The sequence below is a fragment of the Sorex araneus genome, chromosome 1 (assembly GCF_027595985.1).
Source record: "Sorex araneus isolate mSorAra2 chromosome 1, mSorAra2.pri, whole genome shotgun sequence".
In the NCBI taxonomy this organism is placed as follows: domain Eukaryota; kingdom Metazoa; phylum Chordata; class Mammalia; order Eulipotyphla; family Soricidae; genus Sorex; species Sorex araneus.
The window spans coordinates 229,887,099-229,909,429 of record NC_073302.1 but is presented as its reverse complement, the minus strand read 5'-3'; the positions used below and the strand labels follow the sequence as shown (position 1 = coordinate 229,909,429).

The window sequence follows — 22,331 nt, the reverse complement described above, 5'->3', positions numbered from 1 at the left end:
GTTAAGTTTGGGAAATGTAATTTGAGTTTATTAAGGATAGATTAGGATTTCTTCAATGGAAGTTCATTTTTTAGTGTCACAATGAGTAGAGTTAAAAAATATTTTAGTCATTTTGTAGAGATTCTAGAAAATAAAGTCTGTATTTAAAAATAACATTTACATAGTAAATGCAATATTTTACTAATGAAAGAAAAAATGTTTTCTCTGGAAAATTAAATTAAGCTAGAGAGACAGTGCAGCAGGTAGGGCCTTGCACCCACTAGACCCAGGTGCAATCCCCAGAATCCTGTATGGTTTTCCGAGCCTCTCCAGGGATGATCCCTGAGCTTCGAGCTCAGAATAAAGCTCTGAGCACTACCGAGGTTCGCACGAAACTTTGAATCAAGACTGTGGGTTCAGTGGGACGGGGAGTGGAGATCCTCTGTCATTTCCCACTGTCTCTGGCAACCCACAGGTCATGCCCATAAGCCACTTGCTGGCGCTAGATAATTTTGTCATGGGCCACTATCCTTATCGAAGGCTTTCTCTCCCGGAAGGGAGCAATATGACACCTGCCATAGCCATCTACAAGACCCTGAGCCAGGTGTTTCACTTGAAGCGCCCCAGAGAGGGATGGGATCAGAACCCACCCTGCCCCAAGGGACCCAGCCCCAGGAACTAAAAAACTCCAAAACCCAACCGCCGCCACACACGCTTGGGCAGAGCCTCACGCACGAGTGAACCTATTCCAGGACTGCACAGCCGCAAATGCGGCTGTGAATACACTTCATAGGATACACCCTGCCCATACTCCCAAGAGTACTACACTACATTTGATGGGGTTCAGATAGTAGGCAACCAATCATAGAGAGAAATATGTATGCATATATATATATTTTTCAAATATATGTACGAAAGTGCACATCACTCAACCTTAAACATGTTAGTGGTATCCTAAAGAAGGTCTTAGTGGCCCCTGCCAAAATAGAACAGTCTTCATACTCTTTTCTCTATGGACACTTTTTTTGTAGCATTTTCAGTGGTTTTTCATAACAATACAAAATATTATTTCAGTTGTGCTTTGGGACAGGGATTGGGGCTTGGGATGGAAATATCCCAAATTTGGTGGTGGGAAGTTGTGATGGTGGGATTGGTGTTTGAATATTAAATGTATTCAAATACTGTAAGATAAAATTTTAAAATAAAATGAGATAAAGCACTGAGACTACTGGAAGTGCGTCCCTTCCCTCCCATCCCCACCCCACACCTACAAACAGAAAGAAAGAGAAAGCAAGAAAGAAATAATGAAAGAAAAAGAAAAGAAAGAGGGAAGGGGAGGAAGAAAAGGAGCAAAGGAAGGAAAAGTAAAAAAAATTAAAAAGTAATTTTATTTCCTGAAAGTCACTGTAGGGTCAAGAAAGGGAAGGAGAGGAAGGGAAAGGGAGCAAGGAAGAGAAAATAAAAATAAGTAATTTAATTTCCTGAAAGTCCCCATAGGGTTAAGACAGGTAAGCCTAAAAAATTTAAATGCCTGGGGCTGGAGCAATAGCACAGCGGCTAGGGCGTTTGCCTTGCATGCGGCCGACCCAGGTTCGATTCCCAGCATCCCATATGGTCCCCTGAGCACCGCCAGGAGTAATTCCTGAGTGCAGAGCCAGGAGTAACCCCTGTGCATTTCCGGGTGTGACCCAAAAAGCAAAAAAAAAAAAAAAAAAAAATTTAAATGCCTATTTAGCTTAATCAGTAAGATTTTTAAATCCCTTTCAATGGTTTACATTGTTTGATTTCTTTTAAATACCTGTTTGTGTCTGAAGCACTGAGACATTACCTGATTTGAATGTCTTAGAATATTAACAATTTGAGCCTATGTGCATTACCTAATATGCTACTTCATATTCTCCCAAATTTTACGTGTTTGTACTGTTTTAATTGTGATGTGTATCTGGAGAGAAAGGACTTTGTGTATGTATAGTTTTCTAAAATTGTGACCTCCTTGACCTGTAATGTCTTTCTTACATCAAAAATTAATATAAAAAATTTAAGAGTAAAACTTTGTTTTTCAGGCTGTAAACTCTTGTACAAACAAGATTTTGCAAGACGTTTAGGACTGAGATGTGTTACTTGCAACTATTGCTCTCAGCTTTGCAAGAAGGGAGCAACAAAAGAGCTTGATGGTGTTGTAAGAGATTTCTGTAGTGAAGACTGCTGTAAAAAATTTCAGGATTGGTACTATAAGGCAAGTAACTCAGTTTTTAATACAACTATTTGAATAAGCTTGAAATTATTACAAATATGATAGCTTGTCTGTGTTTAAAATGTCAACAAAATGGGCCTAGTTCAGTTAAAGAGTTCATTCATTTTGTCATTTCAGTTTGCTCTTTATAACTTACAGAAACATTTTTACTTTTTCTATAACTTAGACATTACCAAAAACTAGAGTTTCCCTGTATTTTCAGCAGTAGTTTAGTGCTGTGACCGCGCTGCTAGTCGAACGCTAACCTGAGAAGGAATCAGCTGCAGACGGGGTAGGGAGGCCCGTATGGAACATACAGCAGCTGTTGCAAAACTCATTTACTTTATAGTATGTGGTAGACAATTTGTGGGAAAGCCGAGGGTTACAAGTTGGGCCAGCTACTCTGTTACTCGTTTTGCAGCTGCGTATGCAGGCAGTTCCTTGAACTTTCTCAGCAAAACAGGACAGGAATGAAAATGTGGCTTCTTGGCCCAGCCAAGGCAGATCAGGTGCAGCCTTCCCTTTCGCCCCCCTTATCAGGGTCAACCGCCAGGGCATGGTGCTCCCAAATGACAAATTTTTCCCCTGCTTATTCCCTTTTCAGGGAAAACAATCAGGGGCTACCATGCCAGTCCCCAACAGTTTAACAAAGCTGGTAATTTTCTAAAATTTAATAACTGTTTGGGATACTTGGATATAGGCTAAAACAGTTCAGAGTTTTTTGCCTTTTGAATTATGGTTTTCTGAAGAATGTTAAATTGAAAGGACTTAAATTTCAGTTAAAAAATTTCAAATTTGGGGCCCGAGCGATAGTGCAGTAGATAGGGCATTTGCTTTGCATGGGCTAACCTGGGTTTGATCCTCAGCATCCTATATGGTCCCCCAGGCACCACCAGGAGGGCAGAGCCAGGAGTAACCCCTGAGCATTGCTGGGTGTGTCACAAAAAGCAGAGAGAGGGAGGGGAAGGGGGAAGGGGAAGGAGGGAGAGGGCGAATAAGTTCAAATTTACAGTTTGAGGGACTGGGTTGAAAGAACAACAGGCTGATCTGGATTCGAGTCCTCGCATCCCATGGCACCCCATGGCATCCCATATAGTTCTCCGAGCACTGCCAGAAGTAATTTCTGAGTGCAGAGTGAGCAGTAACCCTTGAGCATCACTGGGTGTGACCCAAAAGCCAACAATGGAAAAAATTTTTTAAAAAAGGGACACAATCCTTTGAAGTAGATTTTAATAAGATACAAAACATTAATTCATAATTTTGAACTTGTTTTTGTTTAGTTTTGGTTTTTGACTACACCTGGAGATGGTCAGGAGTCACTCCTGATGGTGCTGTGGGGACTATCTGGGATGCTGACAAAAGTCAGTTATCGGACAGTAGATTGTTGTATTAGTTTAATAGGTTGAATAAGGGTTTTTGAATAAAGCGTTTATTATTTAGATTGAATTAGTGACAACTAAAATAATAACTCAGTTCTGGTCAAATGTAGTGACAGGGAAATTATAAATGGTATTTTTTTACCAGAATTAAGTAACACTTCATATCTTACTCTGTGCAAATTATACACTTAGAATTCTCTCTTGTTGGGAGGGGGTGATTCTAGTGATGTTGTTGAAGAATGATGGGTGTTGGGCCAAAGAGGAAATAGTATAGGTGTTAAGACTTTACATTCCACCAATCCCGGTTTGAATGACATAGTCAACTATAAGCTTGTTTTACTGTTTTCTGTACTATTTATACTCACTAAATAGAATGTTCAGTTTTCAATGTCTACCTTTGTGCTTTGTCTTTTCTTTGAGAATAAATTATAGAAAGATGGGGTGTGATCATTAAAAGCTGAAACACTTTATAGTTTTTAAGGAATAGTCTTAAATTAAAAATTAATTAAATTAAGTTAAAAATATTTTTGATAAGAATTTTTCATAGGATGTGTTTCATTCTTTAATAAAATGTGATTGGTTGATATTACCTGCTAAGAGTTAAATAACTACACAATACTGTAGCAGTATACTATTTGAGTTAAGAAATTTTGGGCAAGACATGTGATAATGAGAACACTTAGTAGTTACTATTTATATCTCAAATCTTCATTTATTTAACATTTATTCAGCAGAAGAAATAACCTGACTTGGAGAAAAAAAAAAAGAGCCTGTGTTCTAACTTTGGGGTATGTTTGCAACATAAGAGTTGTTTATCAATCCAATCATTTGTTATATTCCTACCTGGGAATTTTGATATAGTATTTATTCATAGAACTCCTTTTGAGGCATAAAGTCTCAATCCACATTGTAATGTTTTAAAATATTAGGACAATTATAGTGTATTGCAAAATACTTAATATTTTATCAACACTTAGAAGTTATGAAAGTGTAATGGGGCTGAGGAGATGGCTCAAAAGGCCCATGTTTTGTGTTTGGGAGCCTTAATTTTGATCCCTGTCACAAATTGACGCCTTGATCACTGTTAGCAGGGACTCCCCAAGTACTGCCAGAAATACCACAAACGATATCAATAAAAAAGCCAAGGAGGGTTTGGAGAGATAGCAGGTAGGGCATTTGCCTTGCCCTCGGCCGACCTGACTTCAGTTTCCAGCATACTGTATGGTCCCCTGAGCACTGACAGGAGTAATTCCTGAGTGCAGAGCCAGGAACAACGCCTATTCATCTCCAGGTGTGACCCAAAAAGTAGAAAAAAAAAAAAAAACCAGAGAAGGGGCCTGGAAGAATAGTACAGCAGGTAAGGCACTTGCCTTGCACATTGCCCACTTGGAATCAATACCTGATATCCCATGTAATTTTCCCAAGCGACACCAGGAGTAATTCCTAAATGCAGAACCAGACGTAACCCCTGGGCATCACCAGGTGTGTCTGCCTCCCCCCTAACTCCCCCCACCCCCCACAAAAAAAAAACCCATGAAAACAAACCAAAGCCAAAGTAAGAATTAGAGAGATGGTACTTAATTTACTTGCCTTGCGTTGAGCCAAGTTTAATCCTTGCAGTACTTATGGGCCACCAAGCACCACTGAGAGCGAGCCAGACATATGTGGAAGTGCTGAGCACCACTGGGTGTGATTTAGTCTTCCTACCTCCCCTCCCCCAAAAGCCAAAGTATACTTTAAAAAATTACAGGAATTAATTTTTATTGATCAGAAACCAAAGTTTGAAAACAACTGTATTCAAGTTAATGATTTATTTCATTGGCCTCCACGTTTATCAAGTCATTAAATAATGAAAAAGGCCATATCTAGGGAAATGGAAATCTCTCAAAAATAAGTCTGTCTTTAAATTATTCATTCTTCAAGGCAAAAGGGATAGTACAGTGGGTAGGACATTTGCCTTGAGTTCTGGATTTGATCCCCAGCACCCTGTCTCAGGTCTGCCAGGATACATTTTTTCCTTATTAGTCACTCTTTTAATGCATTTGATAATCACTGACACATTTGTAGAATTTTTTTTTTTTAAAAACATACCTCACTTTTAAAATATCATGTTACAAGTGCCCATTACTTCTCTTTTTAAGGCTGCAAGATGTGACTGCCAGGAATGATTCCTGACAGGAATGATTCCTGAGCACAGAGCCAGGCAGGAATAAACCCTGAGCACAGATGGATGGTACCCAAACTCCCTCCCACTCCCACCAGAGTTATTGACTCACCATCATACAATGTAACTGTATAGGTATATTTGTTGGTATTAGCTTATATACTGAGTTGTAACACAGTGCTAATTATTTTCCCCTATATTGGTGAAATAAGTTGTCTTAAAACATGAATTTTAAATTAGAGTGTTTTAGAATTAAAATATTGGAGTTCATGCTGTTAAGATTAATTCATATTTGTTTAAATGCTTACAATTGCTATGTTAAATGGTCTGGAAACAAAGCTACTTCAAGTTAACATCCATCAATTTGATGTCATAAAATTTTCAGGTCTTGCACTTGAGATTGATTTATGAATTATCAGTTGAACCTGGGATTAATTTATAATTCATATTTTTGGTGTAATAGGATTTTTGGATATTCATTAATAACATACTGCTCTCAAAACTTTTTTTATTTTTAAATTTTATTTTCATAGTTGCTCATAATAGTTGATTGTATTCAATATTTCAACATCAATCCCACCACCTTCCCAACATTAATCACACCTTCCCACCAACATTATATCAAAGTTTCCAACCACCACTCAAGACTGCCCCATAGGCAGATGCTGAATAAATTATCTTGTATTGCTTGTATTGCTTGTTATGAATAGTTTAAGATATTTGTAAGGGTATACTTCACAGTGATTCAACAGAAAAGAAAAAAAATATTTAAAAAACCACATGGCCGGGCGCTCCTGGGATTGTAACAATTTCAGTAATTGGGGTTCAGAGTCATCCCTGCAGCAAGCTGCTCCATTCTGAGATTCATTTGTTCACGGCCATTAATGTGCTAAATGGCAGCTGGAGGCAGTTCGAGGGTGTGAGAGCCAAGACCCCAGAATCAGGGGCGGGGGGGGGGGGGGGGAGGACGGGAAGGTCGAATAATCCCAATCCCATGAGCCTGGCATTTTTGGTAACTGGTCCTGCATGCCTGAGCTTTTCAGCGAATTTATTCTCTTGCATGGGCGGCCCAGGACAATCCTGGAAGATGAGCTGTGAGGGTGGTGGCAATTGGTTTCTGGAGGTTTGGGGCTTCGGGGGTTCATCTGTGCAGGCGGGAATAGAGAGCACCTGCTTCCATCTGAGGTGTCCGATGGAATCAGCCTGGCTCATGATCTGGAGCCATCCCTGCAGCAAGCTACTCGGTTCTGGGATTCGTTTGCCAATCTTTGGATCATGGCCGTTAATCTCTCAAAGCTCTTTTGATATGAAAATATATTGCATCAATTTAGTGTAAGAGTTTTGGGGGTTATTTAGATGTTTTTGACTATTGCATACTTTATTTTTATAAGCTTTTTTATTATTAAAAATAGCTTTCCTATGATTTATGTTGAAATTCTGTTTTTTCCTTATTAGTCACTCTTTTAATGCATTTGATAATCACTGATACATTTGTAGAATTTTTTTTTTTTAAATAAATACCTCACTTTTAAAATGTCATGTTCCAAGTGCCCAATACTTCTCTTTTTAAGGCTGCAAGATGTGACTGTTGTAAATCTCAAGGAACTCTTAAAGAGAGAGTGCAGTGGCGTGGGGAAATGAAACATTTCTGTGATCAACATTGCTTATTACGTTTCTACTGTCAGCAAAATGAGCCCAACATGACAACCCAGAAAGGACCTGAAAACTTACATTATGGTATGTAATAGTTTTGGTAGTGACTTAAACCTGCATAACAGCCTTTGATTTCTTAGTTCTGGATTCATAGCAACAATAAGTGCTATATTATGTTGTTAGGTTTTTTTTTTTTTTTCTTTTTGGGTCACACCCAGCAATGCTCAGGGCTGACTCCTGGCTCTGCACTCAGGAATTACTCCTGTCAGTGCTTGGGGGACCATACGGGGTGCTGGGAATCGAACCCGAATCCAGGTCGGCCACGTGCAAGGCAAACGCCCTACCTGCTGTGCTGTCGCTCAGCCCCTGTGCCATTAGTTTAATAGCTGCTTAAAATTGTCATCATTTCTCTGGGTGGAAATGACCTATATGTTTTTCCTATAGATGTCTCGCTTTTATTTTTAATTTTTTTTCATTTCGGGGCTGCACCTGGTGATGCTCAGGGGTTATTCCTGTCTGCACTCAGAACTTACCCCTTGCAGTTTGTGGGGCTCTGGGGTTGCTGTGGTTGGCTATATGCAAGGCAATCACCCTATCTGCTGTACTATTGCTCCAACTCCCTGATTTTTTTTAAATTTATTTTTTTCTTTAAAAAAAGTTATGCTAAAGAGCTTGTATTTGACATAGAAAAGCTAAACAATGTCATAAAAAAAATTCTTAAAAATTTAACAGATATGGGGTCTGGACCCGGGTTCAATTCCCAGCATCCCGTATGTTCCCCTGAGTACTGTCAGGAGTAATTCCTGATGCAAAGCCAGGAGTAACCCCTGTGCATCGCCGGGTGTGACCCCCCCCCCAAAAAAAAAACCAATAAAGGAGTGGGAGTCATAGCACAACAGGTAAGGGCATTTTCCTTGCACGCAGCTGACCCAGGTTCTATTCCCAGCATCCCATATAGTCCCCTGAGCACTGCCAGGGGTAATTCCTGAGTGCAGAGCCAGGAGTGACCCCTGTGCATTGCTGGCTGTGACCCTAAAAGGAAAAAAAAACATGACCTGTTATGTTATCTGCAAGTTCAAATGAAAGTCATCTTTAGCAATTCTGGAGTAGGTTGGGATCAGTACCAAAAACTCTTTATACTGTGACTTAAGTCTCAACTCAGTATTGTCCCCTTCCCTCAAGAGCATTGTGTTTGAGGTAACAAATGGATATAGAATTAATTTATCTTGTTTAGCTCTATTTCAGCACCCTAATTTGATGTGGGCATCTTTTTTTTCATTTAATTTGTTGGTTTTGTTTTATTTTTACTTTTATTTTTTTTCCCCATACATTTTATTTTATTAAATTACAATGTGAAAGTTACAAAGCTTTCAGGCAAGTCTCAGTCATACAACGATCACATACCCATCCCTTCACCAATGCACATGTGGATTTGTTTGAAACAGTTTACTTTTTATAAATATATTTAAAAATATGCTTTAAAAATATTTTTAAAAATGTACTTTTTATAAATTAAGTGATAACTTAAAATAGAAAATTCTGAAGAAAATGATATTTATCTTTTTGTTTTTAGATCAGGGTTGTCAGACGTCCCGAACCAAAATAACAGTAAGTATTAAGTGCCAGATACTGATTTTTATAATGTAGGAATAAAACAGTCTAATCTGATTGTGTAATAAAAGATTCTTTTTTTCTGTGCAAGTAGTATTTCGCTGAATTGCTAGATATTAACATAAGAAATTCTATATATGCTGAGGAATGTATCGCTGTGACTTTTGTTATTTTCATCTATATTGGGTGAGGTTGAAATGTGAGTGGAAGCATCTATATAAATTAAGTACATTAACTGGGCCTCAGAGATACTGTAACTGGTAAGGCACTTTCCTTGCATGTGACCAACCTAGTTTTATCCCTGACACCACATGACACACCTGGGCACTGCCAGGAGTTATCCCTGAGCATCACCAGCCGTGACCCCACACCAAAATATATATACTTAAAAACTATGAAAAGCTTCTAAAATTTAATTGACTAGAAAGTTGTCTCAGATAAAATGAATAATAATAGGTAAAGGATGGGAATATTTGAAAAGATATCATTAGGACCTAACGTGAATGAGTCTGTAGTGGAATTATGGGAATTAAGGGTGAAAGGATAGACAGAACCAATTTTTTTTTAGACAACATTTATCCACTAAGTTTATTTTTCTTCCTTTCAAAGTGTTATTTTAATGTCAGCTGGTTCTTAATAATTGTTTCTTTTAAAAGTTTTTTTTTCTAATTTTATAAGTTAGTTCACAATATTTGATTACATTTAATAGTCAAACACCAATCCCACCATCATTATATTACACCTTCCCACCACCAAATTTGGGATGTTTCCATCCCCAGCCCCAATCCCTGTCCCAGGACACAACCGAAAGAATATATTTTGTATTGTCTGTTGTGAAGAGCTGCTGAACATGCTTACAAAAAAGTGTTCATGTAGGAAACAGTGTGAAGATTATTCTATTTTGGTAGGAGCCACTAAGACATTTTATAGGATATTACTAACATTTTGTCCAAGTTTGGGTGATGTGAGCTTTGGTAAATATATCTGAAAATATGTATATGTGCATGTGTATATATATATATTTACCTCAATGATTTGTTGCCTACTATCTGAACCCCATCAAATATGGTGTGGCAATTATGGAGAATGGGTAAGGAAGTGTCTTATGATTCGAGGCTGAGTGCCCCAGGAATATGTTCACTCATATGTGAGGGTCGGCCTGAGCATGTGGTAGGTGCCTTATGGAAATAACCCCTGGGTCGCTGGAGACTGGGGGAAATGGGCAGAGGATCTCCGCTCCTGGGTCCTGTTGAGCCCAGGGTCCAAGGTCACTAAGTTCCGTATTACCTGGGTTCCTTGGTACTTCACTCATGCATGTGAGGCCTGGCCTTGGGTTGGGTGGTTGACTGCCAGGGCTGGGTTCCTTGGGGTGGGGAGGGCTCTCACCTGCCCCCCTCTGAGGCTCCCTGAGTGGAACAGCCTGGCACAGAGTCCGGTGTCATGGCTGTGGGGCCTCATGTTATGCTCCCTTCCGGGAGAAACAGCAGAACCAAATTTTTAATGGCTTTGTGGATTTATTTCTGAAATACGAATCTGGAGATTTTTGTTGGAACTGGTAGAACCTGAATGTTTTTCTTTCTTTTGGTGATATTAAATTCTGCTTTTATATGATAATTTTAAGACATTTCGGTTGAAGGCATCCATTTATATTTAATGGTTACAAAATAAAATACTTTGCTATATTTTGAAGAACACTCAGCCTGACCTGTGTATGCGAAGTCTAGAGTTGGAATAATTGTATTTATCCAAGGGAGTAAATACTCTATCCAAGGAAAGATTTTTTTTATAGGATCCATTAATTGGGTTCACAATAACTCTGGGCTAGTTTTTGTTTTGGTAAGATAGAATAAATCATTGGTTCTTTGTTCTGACTGCATATTAGAATTACCTAGGGGAGTTTTTGAGGTCTTTGAGTGACTGGACTCCAACTCAGAAATTCTGTTTTTGAAAAAATCTTAGGGGTTGGAGATGTGAATAAGTGATAAAGCATATGGCTTGTATATGTGAAGTCCCTGTGTTTGATCTTTGGTGCCCAGAGTAGGTTGGAGATGGGTAGAGCTTTTCTGATGATTTTAATATGAATCACAGCTGAAGAGACCTCATGAGCAAGAGATTGGTGGTTATATATTCAGTTATTTTTTATACTGATGGATTTATTATCCTAGAAAAGTAGTATGTTTTCTTTTGCTTTACATCTTCTCTGTCACAGGAGTCTGGAATTCATCTGTTTATTCCTCTGTCTGGATACTGATCTTCACACACAAAATGGAAATGTTTTAAAGTAATGTAATTGGAATGTTCATAAATTAATTCATCTGACTCATCCAAATATTACTCTTATCCTGGTGAAGAATATATAGCTGATCACTTCCTGTTTTGTTATCTCAGTTCAAAGATTATACATTTGAAATGGGTTTAAATATAATTTTTTTTCTCCTACTACAAAATGAAATACTCATTAGCATTATATGACAGAAGAATGGAGGGAACATTGTTAGCAAGGAAGAAAAAGTCTGTGCGCCATTGCTGTGATTGCCTTTCTTCCAGTTATCTGTCATCCTTATAAGCTTTGTAAATCATTTTTAATTCTCTTTCTTTATCCTATAAAGATAAAGAACTTAGCTTTAAAATTTCGGACTAACTGTTAGTTTATTTTTTTTATTTCCGTATTGTAAAGTGGGGCTAAAAGTAGTACCTGCCTCAGGATTATTCAGTATAAGTAGTAAACACATGGTAGCTCTTTCTTAGATTTCAGATGGCATAGATATTATTTGTAGATTGTAGGTAAATAGACACTGACATTAGGTAAACGTACATTCCAAAGCTTTTAGCTTTAACAAGTTATGTAACTTGGAGTCCAGAGAGATAGTACAGTGAGGAGGGCACTTGACTTGGACGTGACTGAGCAGGATTTCGTCCCTGGCACTTCATATGAACCCTCTGGCCTGCAAGGTGTAAGCCCTGAGCATCACTAGGTGTGACTCTACTCTCCCCCCAAAAAAAAAGTTATGTGACTTCTGTGCTGTTTTTTCCTCATCTGTCAAATGAGTTATAAAAAGACCACGTTTTGAGAACTGAATTGAGTTTCTAAATTAAACCAAATTGAGTTCTAAACTAACATAAGTGCTTTAGAGTACTATAGACTGGGTGGCTTACAAATTATTGGGGCTGGAGCATTTCCTGGCACCGCTTCCCCAGAGTAGTGAGGAGTGATCCCTGAGCAGGGAGACAGAAGAAAGCCTTGAGCACTGCCAGATATGGCTAATAACAGAACAGCAAATTATTTCTGGAAATTGGGAATTCCAAAATAAATGTACTAGCAGAAATGGTGTCTGATAAGGACCTGCTTCCTGGCTTATTGGAGGCCATTTCTTTTTCTTTTAGCCTTTTTTTCTTTTAGTTTTTTCAATTTTATTAAAAAATTTTTTTAAACTGCTATTCATAGTTGTGAAGGCCATTTCTTTTGTTATGTGTCCCAGTGCTAAAACAGGTAAGAGTCTCTTTGGTTATCTTTTATAAGGGTATTCATTCCATTTACGAAGGCTCTTTTCATACCTAAAACCTCCTAAAAAGCTACGCCTTAAAAAGCCATCTCTGGTGAATTTTAGAGGGACATGAATATTGTTCTAGCACGTAAGTCACATGATGCCTTTTTTTTTTTTTTTTTTTTTTGCTTTTTGGGTCACACCTGGCGATGCACAGGGGTTACTCCTGGCTCTGCACTCAGGAATTACCCCTGGCAGTGCTCAGGGGACCATATGGGATGCTGGGATTCGAACCCGGGTTGACCGCGTGCAAGGCAAACGCCCTACCCGCTGTGCTATCACTCCAGCCCCACATGATGCCTTTTGTCATCAAAATTATTTTGGGTATGTGAGTGTTTATAAGTAGGCATAGGTATTGCTTATGGACTTAAAATAGGAGGCATTATCAATAGAGATTGCCACCAGTGACATAGTTTGACATGTTGAAATATTTGCAGAATGATAAATGGTTAAACATAAAACAATTTTAGGACATACAGAATTTGGAATCATTTATGCCTGTGGGGGGGCTTCTAGAGTGTTTTTCAATCCAGACCAAACCTAACTGGTGGTTGGTATTTAGTATAGCTGTTTGGTATCATTCATTTGAAAAATAACTGATGTTTGATAAAAAATCCTGATAAGAGATATTTGATCAGTAAAAGATTTGAAGTAGCCGTTTGGAATGTTTCGTTTTTCACTTGAGGTTCAAGTGACTTGCCTGCGATTAAACAGCAATAATATTTGTTTATTGGTTGTTATTTTTTTGTTTTTGTTTTGTTTTGTTTTTTTTTTTCAGTTTTTGGGTCACACCCAGCAATGCCCAGGAGTTCCTCCTGGCTCTGCACTTTGGAATGACTCTTGACGCAGGGGACAATGTAGAATGCTGGGGATTGAACCTGGGTTGGATGTGTGCAAGGCAAGAAGAGCCTTACCTATTGTACTATCTCTCCAGCCTTAATAGTAGTATTAAAACCAATTTCCCAAGTCACTTATTTGTTTATTACTTTGTTACTTCTGATAAAGTATGTTGTTTGAAATCTTAATGACCATATCTATTATTTCTAACATAAGACAGCCACCATAAAGTTTTTATATTTCAGGGTTTTTTTGGCCCTCACCCATCTGTGCTCAGGAGTTATAGGGGACCTAGTGGTATCAGGACCTCCTGCATGCTTTGCATGTGCTTATCTCACTAAACTACCTCTCTGCCTCCCACGAAGTTTTAAGATTTGTACTCTTCCAGACTTTCATATACACAGATGAGCTTCCTAAATAATACAATATTTAAATCTTCATTAAGTCTTGCAAATTTGTCTACTCTCTAAAGTTTGTCATTCTTAAATCAGTATTTGCAGGACTTTAGAGAATACTGGTAGAAATATACAGAGGCACATCTTATTAAGTTTGATGTAGGTGAAAGTTTTGCATTCTTGTCTCATCTCTTGTAAACAAATTTCCTTAAAAACAAAAGCAAAAACATACTTTGCATATTTTCATGCTTTTTGCTAATTATTTTCCATCATAAAGGATTAACATAAGTGTGCTGTCTGGTGCCCCTAAGCACAGGTAATCGGTGTTTCTTCTGGAGGAAATACGGTGAACTTTGTTAACGGAATGAATAGAATATATTCAGAAAAGAGATTCGGAATTTCCTTTTAGATGAGGTAGCTGTAATTGCTAAAATAAATTCTTTAACATGGTGAAGCTGTGGGAAAAGATGAAATAATGACTAAGTTTGTGGATTCATAAGTGTATGACTAAATTATTTTAAAAATATTGTGAATAATGTTTTGGAACTTAGTAGTTCATTGCATGCTACACAAGGATCAGGAAAATGTTAAAACCTATGCATTTTAAGTTGGTATGGTATAATGTTAAAACCTGTATATTTTTAGTTGGTATGGTGTAAAAATGCTAAGTTTGCTGATAAAATATGTTATGCAGATCAGAAAGCGGTGAAAGAGTATCTGTCAAGCATTATGCGGGTGAAAAGTTATAGGGATTTTCATGGTTTGAGTCCTATAAGTTTATGCAAATGAACTATTGCAATTTCATTTGTCACCAAAATCCCCCAGGATTTAAATATTTCAGAGACTCTGAATTCTTGCTCAAATGTAAGTTTGAATGCAAATCTATAACAATATATGAGCAGAAATGGGGGTGGAATGCCAGTTTATTGGTGGGGGGGTCAAAAAAGCATGAACAGTTTCTACAATATTTTAAAATTGGTTCCACAACTGCTGCCTTCTAGAACTTGAAAACTTATCTTCACAATGATAACCCTGTCTTCAAGGTTTTATTTCTGAATAATATCCTTTGCCTTCATGTAGTTCTTTTAATACCCCCTAACTCTGTTCTGCCCCCACCCCCACCCCCCACACTTCCATTCCTGGGAATTCTTTATTCATTACTGATGACTTGATCATGAGATTACAGAGCTATATCTTCCATAAAAATATCATAGACTAGAGGAATAACCAGTACTACATATTTACTGGCCTCCTGAAATTTCATGTATGGTTTTGCAAGCACCTTATGCCCTGTACTTCTGCTCCAGCCCTTCTGGGTTTTCTCTGGTAAAGCCTTTTTCCATCCCCTTCCTGCAGTGGCACACTCCTAACTACTCTGGCTCACCAATGCTATATTCAGTTGGATTTCTCCTTAGTGTCTCTCTCTCTCTCTCTCTCTCTGTCCCTCTCTGTCTCTCTCTGTCTCTCTGTGTCTCTCTCTCCCTTCCCCACACCCCCCTTCTGGGTTTTCTCTGGTAAAGCCTTTTTCCATCCCCTTCCTGCAGTGGCACACTCCTAACCACTCTGGCGCTCTCTCTCTCTCTCTCTCTCTCTCTCTCTCTCTCTCTCTCTCTCTCCTCCTCCCTCCCTCCCTCCCTCCCTCCCTCCCTCCCTCTCCCTCTCCCTCTCCCCCCCCTCCCCCCTCTTTCTCTCTCTCTCTCTCTCTCTCTCTCTCTCTCTCTCTCTCTGTCCCCCTCTCTCTCCCTCTCCCTCCCTTCCTCCCTCTCCCTCTCCCTTTCCCTCCCTTCCCTCTGTTTCCCATCACAGAGATTTTACTTCAAGAGCTCACCAATGGACTCCTCATAAGGTTTTCAAAATGGGCCACATACCAGAATCATGTGACAAAATATGTTTAAAACATAGATTTCCAGGCCTGGTTCCAGCTTACAAAATTAGGCTCTCTATAGAGACTTTACCTGAGAAACAGTTTAGGTAAAGATGAACTGCAGCTTCTGTCCACTCACTGCTGTTGTAACTGTGATCTTTGATCCAAGGTCTTTATCAAGGTATACTTGAAATTTCAAACCCCAATTCCTGAGAGAGCTTGTGAGGCAGTGTTTTCTTTTAGTTTTATTATAATTTTATAAAATAGTTCACAATATTTGATTATATTTTATATTTGAACACCAATCCTTCCACCATTACACTTCCCACCACCGTATTTGGAACCCCAACCTCTGCCCCAAAGCAGAACTGAAATAGTTTATTTTGTATTGTTCGTTATGAATAAACTGCTGAAAATGCTCCAAAAAACCTTTCCTTAGCAGAGCGTGCGTGAAGATTATTGTATTTCTCCCAGGGGGCATTAAGCCTTTATATAAGAGATTACTAATATGCTACTAAGGGTTGAGTCTATGTGCTTGTGTGTGTGTGTCTATAAGTATCTGTAAAAATATATTTCCCTCTAATATTCCTTGATATTAACAAAGGAAACCACCGTGATAGACAACTGGAAATCAATCACTAGACATTTATTATGTTGGCACAGACTTAAACAACATTAAATGTGTTTTTATAAATAAATAATGGGGAATCCCAGACACTGTTAACAAGTTCCAAGGGTCAGACTCATTGTTGAGATTCAACTTCCAAACTGTCTTCATTGATGTCTTTTCCTTTAATTGAAAGAGTTTGTTAACCTCTCCCTTGATTTTCATGAGGTAGCCCAAGGTTGAAAGCATTAACAATGCATTTCCTTATGCCATATTCTGCAGCTCCATTAATAGACAAAGACATTGGTCAATGTTTGTGTAAGATTTTAAGAGCCTAATCTTCCCCCTGGTACATTTTATCTGTATTATTATGCAAAATACAGTATGTGTTCACAATACTGAGTGTAAATACTATTTTGTATTTCTTTGTACTATATACGGACTGGAGCGATAGCACAGCAGGTAGGGCATTTGCCTTGCACACTGCCGACCCGGGTTCGATTCCTCCATCCCTCTCAGCCCGGCAAGCTACCGAGAGTATCTTGCCCGCATGGCAGAGCCTGGCAAGTTAACTGTGGCATATTCGATATGCCAAAAACAGTAACAACAAGTCTCACAATAGAGGCGTTACTGGTGCCTGCTCCAGCAAATCAATGAACAATAGGATGACAGTGCTACAGTGTACTATATACAGGTCTGAGTGAAAGTCCAGAATATATGCATTACAAAAAGTGCTATAGCTGAATGTTGCATTATTAAAGAAATACTATATGCAATTACAAGTATAAAGTGGTTTTGAAAAGAAACAGGTTATATATATGTATATATATATATGCTCAGAGCCTCAAAGCAACCTTTTAGAGCAAATATTTGCCATATTTTGGTAACTGTACAAAAGTTAAGTACCCCTGGAGGGCCGGAGTGATAGTACAGTGGCAGGGCTCTTGCCTTGCACATGGCTGACCCAGGCTCAATTCCAAGCCTCCTATATGGTCCCTGAAACAACCAGTAGTAATTTTTGCGTCATGACCTGAGCATCTCTGGGTGTGGCTTCACCCAACCCCTCCACCTGCCCAAGAACTACCCCAAGTAATGAAAGTTGTTAGGGCCAGAATAATAGTACAGCAAGTAAGGCCCTTAACTTGCACACAACTGACCCAGGTTCAGTCCCTAGCATCTCATATGGTTCCCCAGCCCAGGACTGATCCCTGAGTTTGCATTTAGGAATAAGCTTGGAGCACTGCCGGGTGTGGCCCAAAATCCGAAGAGAAAAAAATAATTAGTATTCTATATCTTATTTTTGCCCCATATTGATAGGTAGTATGAAACCACATTTTTGGTCCATTAACGACAGGTCCTTAGCTTGTTTCAAACTTTTTTGTGTGTAAGGGGGGTGTTGTTTATTTTTTCACTTCAAGTGTTGCTGTCGTGAACATGCTTAAACGACCTTGACATACTGTCCTGTAGGATATGCTCCAAACAGTGAATTTGCCTGGATCTAGGAAATGCATAACCTAATTCTGATCATTATTTTAGCAATTCTTTGTATCTCTTTGTTGTTTCTTTTGGGTTTAGGACTTAGCTTCAAATAGCCATGAGCTAACACTCATGCCTTTGTACTTAAAAGTAAGAATTATCCTTTCATATTTGAAAAATAATTTGCAAATGGTACAAGAATGAAAGCTTACTCTGCTTTGTTAGTAGTTAGTATAGATTCCTATTGATCCTTTCAGATTATAATTATGGTATAAAGATAGCAGTAATTGAATTTAGCTCTGCTCTTCCATTTTTATATGTTTCCTTCTTCAGGACCAAGAAGCCAGATACTTATTAAAACCAAGAGGTAATGGGAAATAGAGGCAAAAATAAGGTTTTTCTCTGCTTTTCTTTAGGGTTCAGCACCACCCCCTTCTCCAACACCTAACAAAGAGATGAAGAACAAAGCAGTTCTTTGCAAACCTTTAACAATGACAAAAGCTACTTACTGTAAACCTCATATGCAGACAAAGTCTTGTCAGACAGGTAACTTAGGAAAATTAGAATTATGTACTCTCAGACCTTAGCCTGGAATTAAATTATGTCACAAATGAAAAAAAGTGTATTAAGAAGTTTCCCTGGGGTGGGGATAGGGGCACAGCAGAGAGAGTAGAGAAGTGCAGTGGGGAGAGCACTTGCCTTGCGTGTGGCTGACCCAGGTTCAATCCCTGGCACACCCTGAACACTGTCAGGTGTGTCCCACCACCCTAAAAAGAAATGTCCTTGGAGAGACATAGAGAGATAGTACAAGGGTTAAGGCTCTTATTTGCTTGTGGTTGACCCAAATTTTAAAATCCACTACCACATATGGTTCCCTGAGCACTGCTGGGTGTGGCCCCCTCCAGTAATGAAGTTTTTCATAAAAACAACTTACTTGAGTAAGATCTACGATAAAGTATTAACTTTGAGGTACGTCTCTTTAAAGTGTAATCTGCAATGATAGGACGCTTTTTCAAATCAGATTCAGATAAAATCATATGTTTCCCTCAATATTAAATGTTACCTGTCTTCTCATTTTATTAAACAAATGGGGGTTGAGGGGGTGGCAGGAAGGTATCTGGTAGGATTTCCGTGCCTGTTGAATGATTTTTAAATTTTGGAGATGGGTAGGCCAAACTTAGCAGTGCTCAGCGTCTGCTTCTGGCTCTGTGACGCTTGGTGATGCTTGGGGTATCATCTGAGTCGCTGGACATTTGAGCTGGGGTCAGTAGGATACAAGACAAGCTCCTTAACCCCAGTGCTATTTCTTCAGTCTTAGAGTGTTTTTTAAATATTTATTTTATATCAAAAAATTCTATTTGTGGGTCAGGGTTGCTCAGTGAGTTAGAGTGCCAGTTTTACATGCTGGAGTTCCAGGTCCTATCACTGGAGCTGGTGTCCTGAGCATGGCAGGGTTTGGGCCAAAAATATGCAGACAAAATTCTTTTTCTTCTGTATAATAGCCATTGTGTTTAGTTTGTATTGTTCATATTCTTTTTAAGCTAGTTACCAAGTAAGAACTGGGAATTTCTTTTAAGTGGTTACTGGAGTACTTAAATTTTGTTACCAAATTATTTTAATACCATGCAAGCTGTGTGTCTTAATTAACACTGCTCCTCTAACATTGACTGTGTTTTAAGATGACACTTGGAAGACAGAGTATGTCCCGGTGCCTATCCCTGTGCCTGTGTATATCCCGGTGCCCATGCACATGTACAGTCAGAGTATTCCTGTTCCCACTACTGTTCCTGTGCCTGTAAGTCAGACCTTCTTTTCTATTTGGAAATTTATCAGCTGTTGCGATTGCTACTTTAATGATGTTAATAGAATGGAGGATTGAGTCTTAGCCTTTCTTTATTAATATAGGTCTGATGAGTCTCTCTTGTCAAGATTACTTTTCACTTAATCAAATGGCTTCATTGTAGTAATATTTAGCAAATGTCTGTGTTTGCTTTACACATACTGTGTTTTATGTTTAAGTTCATTTTAGGAATATTTGTTAGGGACCAGAGAGATAGTACAGAGGGTAAGGCCTTTAGCTTACCAGTGACTGACCTGGATTCAATTCCTGGCCTCTCATGTTTCTGTAAGCCTTGCCAGGTGTGATTCTTGTCTGTAGAGCCAGCAAGTGGGAGGTGGGGAATAAGCCCAGAGTATTGCACGGTATGACCCAAATACTGAAAAGAAAAAGAAATATTTAATAAGCAAGAAAGAATGTTTAGAACTGAAACATCAAGTAATGTTTGATATAAAGTATTATTTTGTGGAGGCTGGAGCTATAGTACAGTGGGTAGGTCATTTGTCTTGCATGTGGCTGACCCAGGTTCAATCCTAAGCAGCCATTTGGTCCTCCGAGCACTGCCAGGAGTAACTCCTGAATTCAGAACCAGGAATAACCCCTATGCATCACCGGGTGTGACTCCCCCACCCCCCCAAAAAAAAAGCAAAAAAAAATGTATATTATTTGTAAATCACTCACGTTACTTAGGCACTATATCAGGATTTTCATTATCATTGGTCCACGAAGAAAAAAATTTTACGTCTAAAGCTAGCTGATTGTATATGAGCCTCTTCTGGTCTGGTTGCTGTCTCAGTTCTACTTTGTGTTCTTTACAAAACTTTTATTCAGTGTAAGGCTATAAAGTAGACTATGTTGTAGAACAAATTTCATGTGGAAAATGCCTTAAAGAGTTTACTAAATGCTAACAGTAAGCACTTTGGTTAAATAGGTGCCAGTTCCTGTTTTTCTGCCTGCCCCTTTGGACAGTAGCGAGAAGATTTCTGCAGCGGTTGAGGAGCTAAAAAGCAAAGTTTCTTCTGATCCTCTCGATTCAGAGTTACTTACAATGGCAGATATAATGACTGAAGATGATGGGAAAACAGAAGCTTCCAACATCAACAGTGAGCTGCAGTATATTACTCCTTGTGAATAAATACATTCTTGGTTTTTAATAAGTGTTATTGTATAATATGTTCTAGGGAGTTGTAATTGTGCTTCAACTTGGTATGGAAGCATTACAAAATAACATGTGTATACTGTTACGTACATCATTAGTGTTTGACAAGGTATTACTTTTAGAAATATTCTACATATCAGAGTTGCTTCACTAGCAACGTATGCAAATTAGATTTTGAAGAGGAGCAGCCAAAAATTTCTAGTTTCTAATTTCTAGTTTTTTGCATGTTAAGAGTTGTCTTAATTGCAAAGTTGATATTTGCTGACATCTCAAGATTTTTATGCCTGTTGGTTGACATGTTAATCCATGTATCCTTATTCTGCATTTACAATTAAATTATTTACTTTTGCTCAGTTAAATATAGATACTTCTATTTCTAATGATGCTATAAATTGATTACAGGTGTAATTATTGAAACAGACATAATTGGTTCAGATCTGTTGAAGAACTCCGACCCAGAGACACAGTCCAACATGCCTGATGTACCGTATGAACCAGATTTAGATATCGAAATAGATTTTCCCAGAGGTAATCAATAAAGTGCTATTTCATTCTTTCGGTGTGAAGTATATGATTTGGGAATTTAGTTATGGAGTTGTAACTGTTATTAATAATTGTGTTTGTATCATTGTCTTTAGGGTTCATATATACTACTACTTTTTACTCAGAATATGGTTAACTTCTAATTTAATAAAATGAAGTAAAGGGTGAAATTGTAGGGACTTAAACAGAATGTCTTGGAGGGGGCATAGGTATATATAGCACAGGAGGTCAGGTGCTTGCCTTGAATCCAGCAGACCCAGTTTTGGTCGATCTCCTGTGCACCACCAGGAGGCATCCCTTAGCACCCCTATATCTGGCCAAAGAAAACCAAAAACTTAGCAAAGTAATGAAAGAAAACAATTGAAAATATAAAATGAACAGTTTTCCTTCCCCTCCCCTTTTTTTCTTTGAGATAAAGAGAAAAAGTGGTCAAGGTTAGGAAATCTCCTACGGTATGATATGGGGTCTTCTACAGAGGATTCCCAAAATATGATATGTGTCTTTTGGGGGCTGGAGAGATAGTACAGAGGCACTACACTATCTAATATATATTGTAAGGCACTGCCTTACAGTCAACTCAATTCTGTCATGGTAGTTCATATGGTTGAACCCTACCAGGAGTGATCCTGAGCACAGAGCCAGGAACGAGCCCTTAATGCAGTTGGGTATGGCCCCAAACCAAAAGAGTTGTGTCTTTAAAAATAAATAAATAAATAAAATATTGATTGCATTTTCCTTTAGACCGTTCAGGAAATTAGGTTCATCTTCAAAGTGAAAAGTTTGTTTTTAGGTATTTTGTTGTAAAAGAGATTTGTCCTCTTTCATTATTTTAAAATTCCATCTATCGGGGGCTGGAGTGGTAGCACAGCGGGTAGGGCGGTTTGCCTTGCACTCGGCCGACCCTGGTTTGATTCCCAGCATCCCATATGGTCCCCTGAGCACGGCCAGGGGTAATTCCTGAGTGCAGAGCCAGGAGTGACCCCTGAGCATCGTTGGGTTGTGACCCAAAAAGCCAAAAAAAAAAAAATTCCATCTATCCAGTGGCTAAT

At 38.6% G+C, this 22,331-nt stretch overlaps 1 protein-coding gene across 3 annotated transcripts in view; it reads left to right on the top strand.

The window, feature by feature from the left end:
* The window catches only part of ZMYM2 (zinc finger MYM-type containing 2), a 123,350-nt gene that overhangs the window by 86,598 nt on the left and 14,421 nt on the right, over nucleotides 1-22,331 (top strand). For all 3 annotated transcript variants that reach the window (XM_055134253.1, XM_055134245.1, XM_055134236.1), the window contains 7 exons: nucleotides 2,043-2,215; nucleotides 7,327-7,492; nucleotides 8,982-9,016; nucleotides 18,160-18,289; nucleotides 19,423-19,538; nucleotides 20,512-20,683; nucleotides 21,142-21,267. In XM_055134253.1, the coding sequence (XP_054990228.1) occupies nucleotides 2,043-2,215; nucleotides 7,327-7,492; nucleotides 8,982-9,016; nucleotides 18,160-18,289; nucleotides 19,423-19,538; nucleotides 20,512-20,683; nucleotides 21,142-21,267 (918 nt within the window). The remainder of the gene's footprint in view (nucleotides 1-2,042; nucleotides 2,216-7,326; nucleotides 7,493-8,981; nucleotides 9,017-18,159; nucleotides 18,290-19,422; nucleotides 19,539-20,511; nucleotides 20,684-21,141; nucleotides 21,268-22,331) is intronic.